This window comes from Crocodylus porosus, unplaced genomic scaffold (genome assembly GCF_001723895.1).
Source record: "Crocodylus porosus isolate Cpor-Errol unplaced genomic scaffold, CroPor_comp1, whole genome shotgun sequence".
Lineage (NCBI taxonomy): Eukaryota > Metazoa > Chordata > Crocodylia > Crocodylidae > Crocodylus > Crocodylus porosus.
This window is the reverse complement of record NW_017728886.1, coordinates 17937592-17954059: the sequence shown is the minus strand read 5'-3', so window position 1 is coordinate 17954059 and position 16468 is coordinate 17937592. Positions and strand designations below refer to the sequence as shown.

Below are 16468 nucleotides of genomic sequence, written 5' to 3'. Positions count from 1 at the left end.
AGTTCTGTGTTGTATAACCCGGCTTTAGTGCATGTCTACACAGTGATTTTAAAGTAGTATTTTGCCTATCCTGTTCATTTGCAGCTGAAACAATTACAGCAGTTATGCTAAATTTCCCTGATGTAAAAGAGTCCCTGGAGTGTGTCAAATTGCCCTTAATCAGACCTCCTTGCTGCTAACTGGAAGTATTTCATATCTGATGTTGATTCAGTCATGCAGCCTAATTGACTATCAAGTTGCCAGTATAACAAGTCTGGTGGTTTTAACTTCAGCTCTGAATTGTGAGGGTGGGTCACTTATACTGGGACAATGCATGCTCTATTTTTTCTAAAGGCTTGAATTTCGAAGGCTGTCAATACTAAAGGGTTATTAATCCCTTCAAGTTCCATTTTGTCCTGTACCTTGGAGCTGGAGCTGGAGCTGGAGCTAGAGCTGGAGCTGGAGCTGGCAGCCAGGTCTCCTGGAGTTGTCAAAAACTTCCCATTACAAGAGTCGCTGATAACTTTAGCCAAACTCTTTAATCATGCAATGTGTCTGCTTCAAATAGTACTTTTGAAAAAAAAATTCAGCCCAAGTGTTCAGACATGTCTGAGAACAAGGCTAGGGAAGCCGTCATATTTTTGGCCACATTAAAAAATAAATAATCTTTGGACATTTCCTTTGAAATGCTGTAGTACCTCCAAGCTTTGGAGCTGCTGCTTGAACTCTGGCAGAGAAGTAATGTTTGTGTCAGGGAACCTTGCCATCCTCATGAAAATCTGTCTGAAATTTGGCCAAGTAACTTAAGCCTTAGAGAAATGAGTTTGCACAGGCTCAGAGCCTTGCTATGTTAACAACTGGAATCAACTTTTATCAGCACCTAAAGCTGGCCGAACTGTACACCATGGTGCAAACCAGCATGCTTCAGCTGGCAGTTACGGTGTTCCAAATAGGCTTTCACTGGAATAGCTGCTCCCAGCCACTCTGAGCCGGGCAGAGGACAGTCATCCAGGACTGAGTGTAGGGAACCTATCTCTTTTGGGTGTTCAGTGACCATTGTCCTGACACCAAAGCAAGGTGGGGAAAGAATCCATCTGAACTGAATGCACATGGGGGCACAGGGCACACTAAAAAGAGGGAAAGGAATAGACTGGGAGTTCCAATCTCTTGTGCTGTTCTCTGTATTTTACCTGCCATGATACACGGATTCAAAGCCTATGGGATAAGTATTAATAATAAAATGAACTGCTACTGGTTGGGTTTATTTTAGAATGCCTGCTACCACACAGGGCTCTCTAAACTATAAAATCCAGCTGTCCAAGTAAATATCCTTTGTCAAAATAATTCTTTCCCTTTGTTTGACTGAATCTCTTGATTATTTTTTCATGAACAGTTGAAGGTTTGGGCTGTTTAAATCTCACCAAAACCATTCTATAATAAATAAAATATGAAGTCAGCACAAGAACTGAAGAGGTACTGCCATCATTTAAAAAAAGGGACTGGATGATCTTTTATAAATGAAACTTCACATTCACAGAGCATGTCTAACTGCAGATATTTCTGCATTTGCTTATATATAGCAGGAATTAGAGTGGAAGAAATGAGATAAAAATCATACTTCATGAGCAGTCCCAGAAGTAATACCTTTACTTGGGCATTTGCTTCTGGCTTCAGTTGGAAGATGTGTCATATGTGTCATCACACAATGGCTTAGCTTGTTCTTTTATACTCCTCCCTATTATTTGATTTCTTCACTGCATGCTTCAGTTAACGCTGGCTGTGTGCATTTTGTAGCCTGTTTGTTGGATGAAAGAGATGTGAACCAAGTAGGTTGGTTACACAAGAGGTAAACAATAGGCCAGCATGATGGGTGTGGTAGACATGGTAATTTATACCCAATAGCATGTGCTGAGTATAGATTAATGTTTATGGTTTTACTCACCTACAGATTTGCTTTGCTCTAATGCATGATTATAGCTTTTTAGACATTAGCAGAATTCTTCTCTGTTTCAATGTTAGGCAAATGCCCATCCATATCTGCCCCTTTCCAGCTATAACTTATCCTGCCTTGCATTTCCAAGATACCCAGAGTCGGATGTAAACTCTCTTGGGGCATCTTTACACGTGCTCTGGGAGGCAGGGCTTTAATTAGAATGGCTCCGAGAGCTGCTCTAAATGAAGTGCCCACCGTGTCTTGTGTATTCAGCATTGTGTTCTTCAAAATGGAGGCGGGGGAACTTTAACTAAAGCTCGTTTGGTGAGCTTCAGTTAAAGCACCCTCACTGCCATTTTGAAGTATGGGGATACAAAATACACAAAATGCGATGCTGAATCATTAGTATGCTCGTTAGCACACTTCAGCAGACTCTCTGAATCAAGTCTGCTCCTATGCGCTGTAATTACGGTGTGTTGGAACAGTGTTCCTCTGTGGCTCAGGACAGCTGTCTGGCAAGCAGTCGGTCTAGCATGGACAGGACTGAAATTCCCAAGAGACACTGATTGCCTACGGTTTAGTCTACTCTGTCACATCCCTTAATTGTTAGCAGGGACCTGGGAATTTATTTTCATATAAGTCTTATATACATTTGGATAAATTGGGTATAGATCTTTAAATTGGGGTGTGGTAGGAGAATTAATGATTGAAAAACTGGAAATGCAGGTTCCCTTGAAACACACCAGCAGCAACAGTCTATGGGACTTCATGGGACAATAGCATCAACAGAGAGGTTTTTAGATGGGGAGGTTTCCATTAATTTTCCTTTCTTCTAACATTCTGCAGTGTCATAGATAAAAATTGTCCCCGTTTAGGAGAGCTAAGCACACCTTTTTTGTACACATTATTCATTGTTTTTATCTGTTCTCGTCTTTTAAAATACTTTCATTATCTCCAAATGCTCTTATTTATGTTTTTCAAGCACTAGTAAATTTGGGTATAGGTATTCTGCAGTATGCGTCTTTCTGCAGCTGAGCTAGTTGGGTGCTGGTCAACATGTATGTCTGTGGAGAACTGGAAAGTGTCTCCTTTTCTCTATACGTATTTTTCCTTTTCTCTCTATATAAAAATACATCTAGGAGCTAGAAAATTGCCATTTATATGATTCAGGATTTTGGCTTTTAAAATATTGATTTACCCCATGCCTTGCCTCTTGAAAGCCATGTACAGTACTGCATTCTTTGTGTAGTCTGCCTTTTTCCACCCTCCCTGGATTCTGCTGGTTAATAGGCTTGTTACCCACCCTACAGGGAACATCTCTCAACTCTCTGATGCCTATTTGTAATAAGGAGAAAAGCTGTTTTAATGTTGCATCATCTATATTGTCTTTGTTACACATGTTTGGACTCTGTGACAGGCTTTGATGAAAAGGGTCACTGCATAAATATTTCTTGCCCTTCTTGTTTTTGAGTGATAAAGCTCATATACCAGAATACATGACACTGAGGCATAGGAGAGCCTGTTTTCTGAATTAAAAAATCACTTTCTTATCATCATAACGGGGGAAAATCTAATATGAAGGGCATTTGCTAGACCACCCTTTCTTGCAGACTATTTTGCTTCTGAAGTAATACAACTAGAAGTGAGCATCGGTATGTGAAAGAGGATGGACTGTATTTAGGGGGCTGGATCTGCTTTAGGACACATCTGATGCATGCATTCCTAAGGCAAAAAGCTGTTCTTCAGAAGCTCTTTTTTACAAGTACCAAGGAAGACAGGGCTACCAAAGATAGCAGCCCAGGAGGGAGATGAATTCCTTTCTTGAAGCAATGAAATTATCTCAATTCTCCCTTCAGTTTGGAGATGGAGCTTAATGTCCCTAGCAAGCCCAGCCCCAGTGTTTTTGTAGTATATGGACCTTTTCAGTAACTGTTTTTCAGCTCAAAGGAATTGGTTCATCTCATCTCTTGTTAGTTACATTGATAAATGTGCTGGTACCAGATACGCCTTTAAGGAGTCTAAGTTGACATGCTTGTGTACATATTATAACAAAAAAAACTAGTGTAGTTAAAACTGGCATAAAATGCTATACATTTGCATTAAGTTATGACTGGTGACACAATCCATTCGAAGAAACACAAATGGTAATTAAGTCTATGTCCATAGCCCATGCTGATTAATTTTACTGCCTCCTTCACTACTCCAAGCCCAAAATATCGTGCTCCTGTTTCTAGGTTGCCTGTGCTCTTTGTCAGCTGCCCACTGAGCAGAATTCATGGTTGAAATAACCACAAGAAATGACATGCCTACCTTTCTCCCCTTTCCAGCAGAGATATCCCACTTCTTCCCATTATTTCTAAAAAAAGAAGACTGCCACAAATCATTATTGCCCTATTTTCAGCAAGTTGTTTATAGCTGATTAAGATGTCAGAATTTGATGTCTTGCCCATATGGTTAGATACTTGAGCCATTCATTTCTGATGGGGCAGGTTATTAACTGCTCTTAGAACTGGTTGTGAAGGCTACTTCTATTTTTTTCCCTGTAACTCTTTGAGATTTTGTTCAAAAAGTCAAGGGTTTTCCCTTGATTCTCCTTCACTTCTGGTTGTGTTCAAAAAGGAATGAACTCTTAATCTGCCCTCTGGACTGCTTGTTCTCTATCTGCAGGTTTTCATTAGGGTGAGAACTTGCAGGAGGAGCAGGCAGCGTGCTCCAAGCCAGGATTTGGTTAGTTTGCGGTGTTCTCATTGAAGAATGCTAATACCTTGTACTTTCAGATTATTGACTTGTCTTACATCTATCTTGCTTTTGCTTGTTGATGGGTTTTCCTTATGCCAGAAGTTCAGGAAAGCGCAACATTTCATTTTAGACATGATGCTCTTCATTTGTTAGATAGGAAATTGCATTGTTACAAGGAGAGTAAACCATAAGAGTTCACTGTCACAAAGAAGTATTCCTCCCAGAGCACTTTGTAAGCCATGTTCACACAGTACTGAAATGCAGCCACCTGTGGGTCTTTCATCCATACATCAAATTGTCACATTATGCAACAGGAAGAAGACAGGTTGCTTACAGGCACTGATGAAAGCCTTGCTCCAAAAGTCTTTAGGGAACTCTTAATGACTGCCTAGAGCAGACAGGACTTCTGGTGTGTTTGATTTGAAAGGTTCTTTTTGGATGTGTGCATACATGCTTGGCCACTGTCTACAGACACCACATATTATGTACCTCAGAATAAAATACTGAGCTGAGCCCCTAAGTAATTTATAGTGGTGGCATGAAGGCTTTAATTTTATTTTAAACTGTAGCTGGTGGCCATTTCTGTCTCTTAGCATCTTTAACAAGCCCTCTCTACCTACGCAGTCTGGACTGGATCAATTCATTTGTTGAAATTGGAGATTGGAACCTAAAGGTTTCATCCTTCCCACCAGATTCAGCCTCATAAAAGGTCTGTGGGGATTAATACATTGTCTCTGCAGGGATTAACATGTTTTCTCACCCTTCCCTCCCTATCATCCCACCCCCCGGCCAAAATGTGTCCCCAGTCATGCTCGGTATACTAGATTTTGGCATGCTGAGTACTGTCATGTCTTGATTGTCTCTGATGCCTCTTCTTTAGCTCATCGTTGACCCTCTCCATCTCAAAGCAACATAGGCCATAATTCACAGTGACTTCCGCTTACAGCGGTCTGAAGCAATGATTCCCAGCATTGGCCATTGATGCACAGCTCAAGAAAAACCTTTGTGAGCTATGCGTCAAGAGCCAGTGCTAGGAATCAGTTGCTTTGGACTGCTGCAAGTGGAAATGCGTTGTGAAGCAGGGCCTGTGTCGCTTTGAGATGGAGAGGGTCAATGATGAGCTAGAGAAGAGGCATCAGAGGCAGGCAAGACAGAACAGTATTCAGCATACCAGTGCCAGCTCAACTGAGTTTGTATGTGCAACTTGCTGGAGGGTCCATCTGTCATGCATTGGACTCCTCAACCACTCAAAAGCTGTGGTGATACCTGGTAACCTACCAAAGGCACAATCCCCACAGTCTCCTGAGACTGATGGCTGCCAATGATGGTGTTAACTCTTATGTTGGAGAAGCTCGTGAACATAACTAAATAAAAGAGCTACAAACAAGTCTTAAAAACAGTGTTTGGTTCTGCATTTCTTTGCAGTGCGGTAGAGTGTTCTTATTTAGGATGTTTCAAGTTCCTGGTGAGACAGGACATCTTCATGCAGAAGTGGTTTCTCTGCCTTAAAGACCTGTTTGGTTTTCCAGATTGCATGTGCTACATGCTACATTCTCTTTTGCCCACAAGGAATGTTAACTACTAGGTGCCTGAATCCAGGAGGATCAGTGTTGTAGGACCTGGAGGTTTTTCTTGTTGCGTGTAAATTAAGCCATGAGTGTCAAACTTACTCGGTTGCCTGAGCCAGATCCAGTCTGAGGAGTTCCTTGCAGGCTGGATCTGGACCCACCTCCAGTGTTGGGGTGAGCAGCACTGTGTCGACTCAATGACTCAAGGAGCTACAGGAATTAACATGTTGTCTCTCCCTTCCTTCCATCTCTTCCCCACCCCACCCCCTTTCTCCACTGCTAAAACATGTCCCCAGTGGGGCTTAGTATCCTAAATTTTTGCAGCAGGCCCCATCCCTGTTCTCCCCACCCTCAAATTCTTGGACCCTTTAGGAGCCCTGCAGGCTGTATGGCTTGGTTCCTTGGACTTTTTCTAGTCCATAGGTTATATATTTGACATTCTTGCATTAATCTGTCAACTCAAACCAGAGAGATATTTTAACGTTTGCCAGCTTTCATCTAAGCACAGGGGGTTAAAGATGTAGCCGATAGAGCCCTGTCATCCAGCATGTAGTGCTGTTTGTGGGTCTTGGACTGGCCTGCATGTAGTGCGCAGAGTCCATCTGGCACCAGATGCACACAACATGGAGGCTGGAGCCAGTGCGTGTGCTGCATGCAGCACATGGGGTCAGTCTGGAGCATGCATTACATGTGGCACCTGTGCTGGACCAGCCTTCCATACTGGATCCAGGTCTCGTCTAGATTGGGCTCATAGACAAATCCTACATGCTGGATCCAGTGTGCAGGGCCAGTCCAGCCCAGGCACCACATCCATCATGCAGACCTGCATTACGCATGTTGCATATGGTACACAAAGCTGGAGCTGGTGCACACGCTGCAAGCAGAACATGGGGCAGTTCAGGGTGCATACTGCAACAAACTTTGCTGGGCTGGCCATGTTCGCTGGATCTGGCACATGGGGCTAGTCTGTGAGCCCAATCCAGCCTGTGGACTGGCCGCAGTCCATCATCTGGCCCCTGGGCCTGGACAAGTTTAACACTTCTGATTTAAGGCACTAAGTACTTACATGTGAAGTGTAGCAAAAAGCCACCATACATTTACATACCTTTGTGCTGCATGCAAGACTGCACCATGTTGGGTGACCAGGTTTAATATGCGTATGGTTGTCTGCCATGTCACATCCTCCCATATCCCAGCTGTCAACGCAAGCATTCAGCAGTGTTTTGGAGAATCAGACAAAACTTTTTCTCTAGGATACCTTAGTGCTGCTTCCAGGCTCCCTGTCTCAGTGCATTGGAGTGCAGGCCCTCTTGAAGCTGTATGCACATGACCTAAATTTCCTCAGTGCTGTCAATAACACCTAGACCTTCATTTCTTTTCCCCTTGCGTTAGCAACCACACTCCAGATTTGGTAGAATATTGCAGCAATGTAGCATGTACATTTTGTTTGCATGTGTTGAGAGAGCTTCAGCTGAGAAACGTCCCTTACTGTTAAAAAAACCTGTGAGTTTTGAGCTCTTTACTTCTGAACTCCTACTGCCACATCTTCCCTTGTTTCTTTGCAGAGTTAACTTAAGGTCTTTTGTGTGGGAGAATGTGGTATGTGCCAGAGATGTTTGTGTTTAGCCAATTTAAGAGGCTTTTGGCTTGGAAAAAAGTATAATGCCTAAAACTAAAAGCTAAAAGGTAATGAAGCAAACCAAGGACTATCTAGGATTGGTGAATACAGGCCAGATCTCCCACGTACTCTTGTATTATATGACTTCAAATACACTGTTATCAATTAAAATTTGAAAAAACCCTACCGAAAAGAGTGGGCAAAAATGCATAATGCTACTTGTTTATCAGCTAGACTTGCTATGATGTAAAATGCAGTCTGTTACTAGACTATCTAACATGTAGATAGATGTTACCAAATAAAATATACATGACTCTCTCTGCTTGCATGTGAAATTTTATAAATTAATGCATGACTGTGAAGAGGAAATGCTAGAAAACAGTTGATCTATTAAGTGGGAACAGTTATCATCCTGCCTCATGGTGTTTGAAAGCCCAGAATGATTAATATGCATTTCCTTTTCCTGTAAACTTCTACAGCAGGGGTGGGCAATTATTTTGGGCGGAGGGCCACTTACTGAGTTTTGGCAAGCCATCAAGGGCTGCGTGACAGGCAGCCCAGGGCAGATTAATATTAATTTTCTAAATTTTTTCGGGGCCCCTGGGCCGGATAGAACAGCCTGGTGGGCCACATCCAGCCCTCAAGCCACATTTTGTCCACCCCTGTTCTACAGCATTATATTTTTGTTTTAAGAGCTGAACTTGACAGATTTCATAGATTTCATGTCTAGAAGGGATCACAACATGTTAGCTTTCTGTGAGCTGTACTCCATCTGGATTGACTTCCACTTGGTCTCTGAGTGAAACTCTGTATTCGTTTCTGCCTATAAAGCCCTAAATGAGGTGAAACTTGGCTTGGAGAATCTGTCTCTTTCCTAGAGCTCTGCTGCAACAGCTGAGATCATTTCAGCTGACATCTCCTTGCTTTAGGCCCTGTTTGCCAACAATTCTTAATGAGTAAGGCCCTGAAGCGTGTGCTTTTCTGAATCAGGCAAAGATTCTTCCTTTCCTTGATGGGCATCCTAGTCTGGAACTTGTGGGACTTCCAGATATGCTAAGCTATGGTTAAGCTAGGGCTTCAAAAGGGAGCTCAGGAAGAGCAGGCTTTAGTGAGCTTTGAATGACTTGATGAGAGATGTAGAAAAATGAGCTGGTACAAGAAGGAAATCGTAGGAGCAAAGCCAAATTAATGAGGACAGGTGTTGAGATGAGACCAAAAGGATCAGGTATGAATTTGGCAGAGACAAGTAAAAATAGGTGCTTTGGCAAAAGGACAGATAAATGATGACACAAACTTTAGTATTTGGGGTATAAATATAGGTGCTGTAGGGCTTGTTTCTTTGTTGCAACCTAGAGGAGTGCAATTAATGCACAAATAGCTACCATGGGCTCGGGCAGTTTGACTTAGTTCAGCTCCTTCAGCTAGCGCATGATCCATGCGACAGTAAACTTCTCTGAGCTTTCTCTGCTGATTGCAAATGTGAGTTTTTCTTTGTGTCAGACCTGGGCTCCAGGAAGCTGCTTAAAAGCCACAGGCACTTGGGGAACACAGACTCTAGCAGCCTGCTCACCAAGAATGACAGTAAGCAGGAGGCTACCCAAACACGTGCATTATAACAACAGGACTCACTGTACTCCCTTTTCTAGTCCACCAAAGCCTGTTTTCTGGCTCTTGGGTAATGCTGCAATCTCTGTCTATTGGCTCGAGATTTTGGAAAGAGTTGAGTCAAATGGAACATTCTTCCTGTTAGTTCTGACTGACATACTTTAATAGCACTCTTTTTTGTGCACACTTCTAGATGTAAACAGACTTTAAAAACAATAACTAAAACTATATTTTCCTGCAGTTCACTTGGGTTTTATCACCATCATCTAGGCTACTTAAAACCACAGTGGTTACTTGCAAATAATTATAAGTGTGTATGTGCATGTGTCATTATTAGCAGCAAGTGTAGCTTAAGTTCAATTAGCAAATGCCTGGTAGGTTGCTGGAAAGGGTAGAAGATGCAAGAAAGCCTAGGTAATTGCAAGGTGTTCCTTGTTCCTAGCTCCATGTGGCTTCTGAGTGTGTGCAGTACATGGGTGACTGTTGCCACCTTAGGGGAGGCATGTGTTCCCCCACCGACCAGGGGGAGGGATACTCCTGCAGCCAATCTTGCCATCTGAGGGGAGAAATCCCCCCCCCCCCCCCCAATCACACTGACTGGGAAGCAGCCGCAGCGCTACATCCGGCGTTCCTGCCTGCCCCCCTGCCCATCACCTAAGCGAGGAGCACAGCCTGTCAGGGGGTGCACGTGGAATTGTGGTTGATAAAAAGAAACAAAACCCCCCCCAGAAACAAGGATGAGGACAGAAATGGTTCTCTATGTTTTAGCCCAGTATTGAGGGCACTTGTCCAGGCAGCAAGAGACACAGACCCTTCTCTTGTAGCTAAACCACTGCATCTTTCATTTAGTATTCCTTGGTAAGACTGGATAAAGAGCAGTGAGGAAGTTAATGCCCCATTTGGGAGAAAGGGTCAAAACTAGAGCCCAGCAGCCGTCTCACTGAGTCATGGTTTCTTTCTCCTGCCCCTGCATATCTCTACTCCTGGCTGTCTTGGATTCCTGCTGGCATCCTTTCAGTTGTACAACCCTATCCATTCATACTCGTCTAGATATACAGCAAGAAAGAACTGGCAGGTCTCTCTGTTGTATTCAATGTGGTGGTAACTCCACATGTTCTAAGACAGATCTCAGACTTACCCTGGATTCAGCGAGGACAGTGAAGTAACTGTTAGCTTTACTTATGGCCATCTATGCTGAAAGTCCAAAGATTACCTAGACATGTCTACACGTTCATTAATGCACTTTAGCTAATGTGCATCAAATCTAATACCTCCATTGTGAGGTATTAGAAAGATGCTCATTAGCCTATTTTAATGTGCATTAGCAAAAGAGCATGGTTTTTTGTGATGCTTTAATTTGCATTAAAATAGACTAATACACATTAAAGCACACGAGTAGATGCACCCCCCAAGTCGAACATTTCCTCAAAAATGTTATTATTGGATCCTCTTGTTTTGTTCTCTGTTTTTTAAAGGGCATTTTCCCCGTCCTACTCTCTGGACCACTCTGCCTAAATTCATTTGGCTTAATAAAATTATATGGAAAATTAGGTTGGGACCTGAGCTGAAAAATTCTGCTCTGTGTTTTCCTTCTGTTTTCAGCTTTTGCTTTGAATTACTATAGTAGTAGCCACTGGTTGCTGCAGTTTCAAGTGTACTTTTTGGACTGTAACTGCAAGCTTCTCCAGACTATTTTCCTGGGATCTCTCTTTTAGGAGAAGATTAGCAGTTGAAAAGAATTGACATTGATGGCTTAATACTTCCAAGAATTCTAACAGTATAGATGGCATGCTCATGAAAAAATCATGACAAGAAGATATATATAAAGCAAACATAGTGCTGTGGAGAGAGAGCATCTCTTGGGGAGCAAGTGTTCCTGCTAGTAAAGGCCATTTAAACAGCATCCCTAGACTTTAAAATCATTACATTGCATTTTAACCTCCTGGCATAGATCCCCTATGAAATAAAGGAGCATGCTTTCCCTAATGGAACTGTGAAGAAATGCAGTGTCCTGAAATAAGAAATGACTTTTTATTGACAAAATTGACAGAACAAATTGGGCACAAGCAGTGGCACTGTCATCAGTGTGCATCGGTTATGAGGCAAAGGAGCCCATTTTCTACGCTGAGACAGCAGCTCAGGCTTTCCCACATAGAAACCTCTGTAACCTGAATTATTTCCTACTGGAGCTGTTTTCAATAGGAATGAGACAAATAAAGCCAGTATATCTCATAATGGATAAACATGATAGGGTGGTGGAGGAGAGCATGTCTAAATTATGGAATTCCCGTGTCGGGGAATTTGGCTAAAGGCAGGTCATCGGGCAACTTGACTAAGGGAAGGAAAGATGTTTTTTGTTTCCCTCCAAGATACTGTGTGAAAACTACATGCAGTCATTTCTGATTAATTTTTTTTCCTCCTGTTTTGTGATCCATTAGGATGCAGGTAGTCAACAAATAGGTTTCTTGCTTGGAAGCTGTGGCGTTACTGTGGCCTTGACTAGTGATGCATGCCATAAAGGACTGCCTAAAAGCCCTACAGGGGAGATACCACAGTTTAAAGGTAAAATAATTTTCACTTAAACTGCATCCTGTACAGAAAATCCACCTGTATACAGCAAATTTATAGAACATGTCACATTTACTTTTAATGGCCAAAGATAGAAATCAGTCTCAATATAGGATGTACTAAACTAAGCACTCAAATGTATATACAGTAATATTATCATGTAAAATCCTCCTAGCCTTTCCCAGTAGGATTGTTTCTGTGAATAAAATGAGTAATACTGAGTCAATTATAATACACAGGCATAGAAAACATTTGAAATAAACTTACGTACAAAAGAATTATGTTCATTGGTGCTATTTTTCCAGCATTAACTCAGGAAAAGTTTTTCTCTGTCTTTATGTCATTGTTTTTCAGGCTGGCCAAAGCTGCTTTGGTTTGTAACAGAATCTAAACATCTTTCTAAACCACCTCGTGACTGGTTCCCACATATCAAGGATGCAAACAATGACACTGCGTACATTGAGGTGAGTTAATGAAGATTCGTTTTCCTTTTGACCCAGTGTATATGGCACTGTTGGATACCATAAGATAAGCATAATTATCCTTTGGCTGTTTCTAGAAACAAAGAGCATCCTGTTTAGCCTGCTGATAAGTAATCTCATAAATAGAAGTATATACCGAACGCAAAAAGGTTAATGCAATGTTAAATCTGCATAGTTAACTTTCTTTCTCTCTGAACTTCTACAGCAGGGGTTTTCAACCTTTTTGGGTCAGTGTACCCTCCCTCAGAAGCCAGTCAAGATGGCAGGAGTCCCCCGGCAGCCAGACAAGCGGGCAACTGGGGGGGGTCCCCCGTAGTCGATTGGTGGCTGCCGGAGCCCGAAGTGGCAGCAGCAGCACTTGCTGCAGTGTATCCTCTGAGGCCATTCCAAGTACCCCAGGGGTACGCGTACCCCTGGTTGAAAACCCTTGTTCTACAGCATTTGGGATTCTGGTTCAATAATGCTTTAAAGTACAGACTTAAAACACGCACTTATTTTAAATGTTTTATGGAATAGCAACCTTAAATTTTAGTGACAGGTACTTTACAAACAAATAAGAGGTACCAGGATGGATACCCACAATTTTATACTTCCAGATGCTTTTTTTCTCTGTGTTTTTTTTTCATTACAGCTTTCATTAAATATAAACAAAATTGTTGACAGTAAGGGGTTTTTTGTCTTTGGAAGAGTGAGAACTATAAAATATAAATTGATGTGTTCTGGGCTTATCTTTCCTTTATCCTCTTAACACTGTTTTGCCCCAAACACAACAAGCTACACATCAGGGATGTTAAGGGTGTAAGAGTTGGTAATAAAAGGCAAGAATGCAAAGCCAACAAATAATAAATCAGCTATCAAACTGATGTCTGCTGATATGGCTGGTTAATAATCAGCCATTGGTATTGGCCAAAAAAAAATCTTTATCGGTACACCCTTGGTTTTGCATCTTTGATTAACATTTTCCCTCCTATTCTGGAGTTCAAATTCCCTCCCCAAAGACTAAGTTCTGGATAAGAAATCAGCTTATCTTTATGCCTTTGAAATTTCCATGTGTGATGTTCTGCCTTCTACCTCCTCCCCATTTTTTTGAAATGAGATTTGCTTTGGATTCAGCATTTCAGTAATCCCAAGTGAAGCTAATGCCCCACTCTGTTAAAAGAAAGTCAGGAGTGTATATTTCCTATCTTTGCACAGCTGCTAATGGAGAGTGGGGTGAAAGGAGCAGTAGATATTCAACCTTGATGAAAACCTTCATTGTGGAAAGAGATGAAAGATTTATTTTGTGTAATGACTATTTTGAATCTTGCCACTATTGCAGCAAATAGTAAGCATGGTGAAGGCTTCATGCACAGATCCGGGATTCTCGCCGTGTGCGTGTCTTCTCTCAGTCCCTCCTTTGTTTTCCTTGCTCGTGTTGTCAGTGCAGTTCTGATGTGTTTTGATGAGCGTAAGCTCCCCACCCCACAATGCGTGGAGCAGCCAGCTCCGCAGCAATCGCACTGGGCAGAGCTGTGTGCAGTTATCCCGTGCTCTGCTTGATGTCAGAAGGTGAAAGTTCAGCTTTATTAAGCTACCTCAATAATAGAACAGACAGCTGCAGAACAGGCTCAGAAGTATTTTTTCTATTTTTTTAAGTTATTTTCTGCCAAATCTAGCCAGCGTATTAGTCATTAATGACTCCTCATGTTTCAAACTTCTGCTGCTGCCTTTGCCACTGTGACTCAAAGGCACAGCTAGAATTCATATAAATGTAATTCTCCCACCCTTCCCAAGCTCAAATAGCTGAAGCATTCCTGATACTAATTGTGGCAGGTTTCAGCCAAAAAAAGAGAACCTCTCTGGAGAGGAAAGAAAGTGGGCTTTAATAAAACCTGGTTTAGAACTTCCACTGTAGCTCTCTCCAGCTGTGAAAGCTAAAGTAAATCATGAAATCCACCAGTTGGCTTATATTTCTCCACTTTAAATGCTTTGAATCCAACTGTTGAATAATAGCAGCAGTGCAACTGTTTCATACAACAGTATGTTGAATCTTCAGTAATAACTCTCTTGCAGTACAAAACCTGCAAAGATGGAAGTGTGCTTGGTGTGACTGTAACACGAATTGCACTGCTGACCCACTGTCAAGCTCTTACACAGGCATGTGGATATACAGAAGGTACAGAACACACTCGTTTACCTTCCTCCCTAAAACTGAAATCGAATTGTATATTGTCTAACTGGGGTCTTTTTTAATATTTTATGTTAGGGCCATAGTAAATATTTCTCAGAATAAAAGTTAGAATTGAGGCATGCAACATGGTTTTAGAACATATTTAAGAAAAAGAAAGCATGCTTTAGGTATCTTTTATTAAATATATCAAAGAGAAGGCAAATAATGGTCTAGCCAAGACAGAACCTTATTCTGAAAGTTATGCTTTGAGGTCGTCATATGGGCCACACAGAAACTTGTTCTATTTCTGTTTGCTAAGTGGGTTTCCCTCGAGTCTGTGCCATGCTCTCAAAAATAAACCATATTTTGTTTTTGTTGGACAGCTGAAACAATTGTGAATGTATTAGATTTCAAGAAGGATGTTGGCTTATGGCATGGAATTCTTACTGTAAGTAATTTATTTCCTTTGTGTGAACTTGTCTACTATGCTTGTTGCCATGAACAACTAGGATGTCCTCAGATTTCTTTTAACAAGTTTGTCTGGATTGAAAGCAGAGAGTTAGAGCCGGCTTTGCTACTTCTCCGTAAGCACAAACACAGGCGTGCTAAGTCACCTCAGTGTGTCATGTACAGTGCTTTGTTTGGCACTGTTATTGCCAAGCACAAAGTCCATTGCTGCTGTGTCCTTCTAAGACCTGAATTCTGTGTAGTGCCAAATCAAGAGCATCAGTTCTATGTTATTTCAGTAAGACCTTCAAGTGGAATGGCTATATTCCCGCTGATAAGTCCCTCATCCGACAGGACTACTGCTACTAATCCGGAGACTGTTTTGCCGCAGTGGACTCGACAAGCTGTCTGTTCAGTTCTTGAATATCTTTCAAAGCAAAGGCATGGCAGGTCATTGGTGTAGAGGCCCACATCTCTGTTTTTAAAGACATTCAAGCATTCAGTTCAAGTTAAAGTTGCTGCTTATCCTGCTCCTAAATCAGTGGTGAGAATGTCTATTTATGAATAGTGCAAACACAAGAATCTCAGGCTGGGAAGGGCTTACTTTTTAGGATTTCAAGGTAACCATTAGACCTTTCCCTGCTGCTGCTCTGCTGCTGTCATCATAAAGAGACAGTGATGATGAAGTTTTTGAGACAAAAACATGTTACTAGTGTTGCCCAGAAGGCATTCATTTAATAAAGCTAAATGTATCATTTACTCTGAAAGCAAATATCCACCAGGGTGGGGTTTTTTAATCCTTCTTTACCTTTTTTTTGGGCATGGTCTTAATGAGTTGAATGACTGATTTAAGAATACTGTTTTTTTTAAACCTTCAGTTGCACTACACTGAAAAGAGAAATATTTTCTATGGCCTTAAACCCCCAAACACACACACAGTGCCATTTGGGAGGCATATCTAAGCTGGGTTGCCGAAACATATACCACATATATCCTGTGCTGATATAAGTAAATCTCCGTGCCTTGTAGAAATTTACTTTCAGTGATAATGAATGATGTTCAAAACTTCCATTTTTAATGCTTTTATTTATTGATATTGTCTGACAAATCACTATGGAAGATGAGTGCTTTGAAACATGAGATCAATTTGCTGCCTCTGGCTTATTTGAATTTCCTGTTGGTGTACTTATCGCACCCAGGAGAGCACACAAAGCAACAACAAGGTCTCCCTGTGCCTGAAGAACAGTGTTTGTACCTGAAAGCTTGTAAAGAACAATTTTTTCAACTATTTAGTTGGTCTAATAAAAGATATTGGGAGGAAAAACCTGCAGCACCCTTTTAGGCTCGGCAGTGCTACATTGGTTAGCACTACAGAAGAAA

At 41.7% G+C, this 16468-nt stretch overlaps 1 protein-coding gene across 1 annotated transcript in view; it reads left to right on the top strand.

Moving 5' to 3' along the window:
• Positions 1-16468, top strand: part of DIP2C (disco interacting protein 2 homolog C) — a 209614-nt gene that overhangs the window by 83591 nt on the left and 109555 nt on the right. The window contains exons 11-14 of the mRNA XM_019530709.1: positions 11881-12004; positions 12365-12474; positions 14545-14647; positions 15025-15089. Of these exons, the coding sequence (XP_019386254.1) occupies positions 11881-12004; positions 12365-12474; positions 14545-14647; positions 15025-15089 (402 nt within the window). The remainder of the gene's footprint in view (positions 1-11880; positions 12005-12364; positions 12475-14544; positions 14648-15024; positions 15090-16468) is intronic.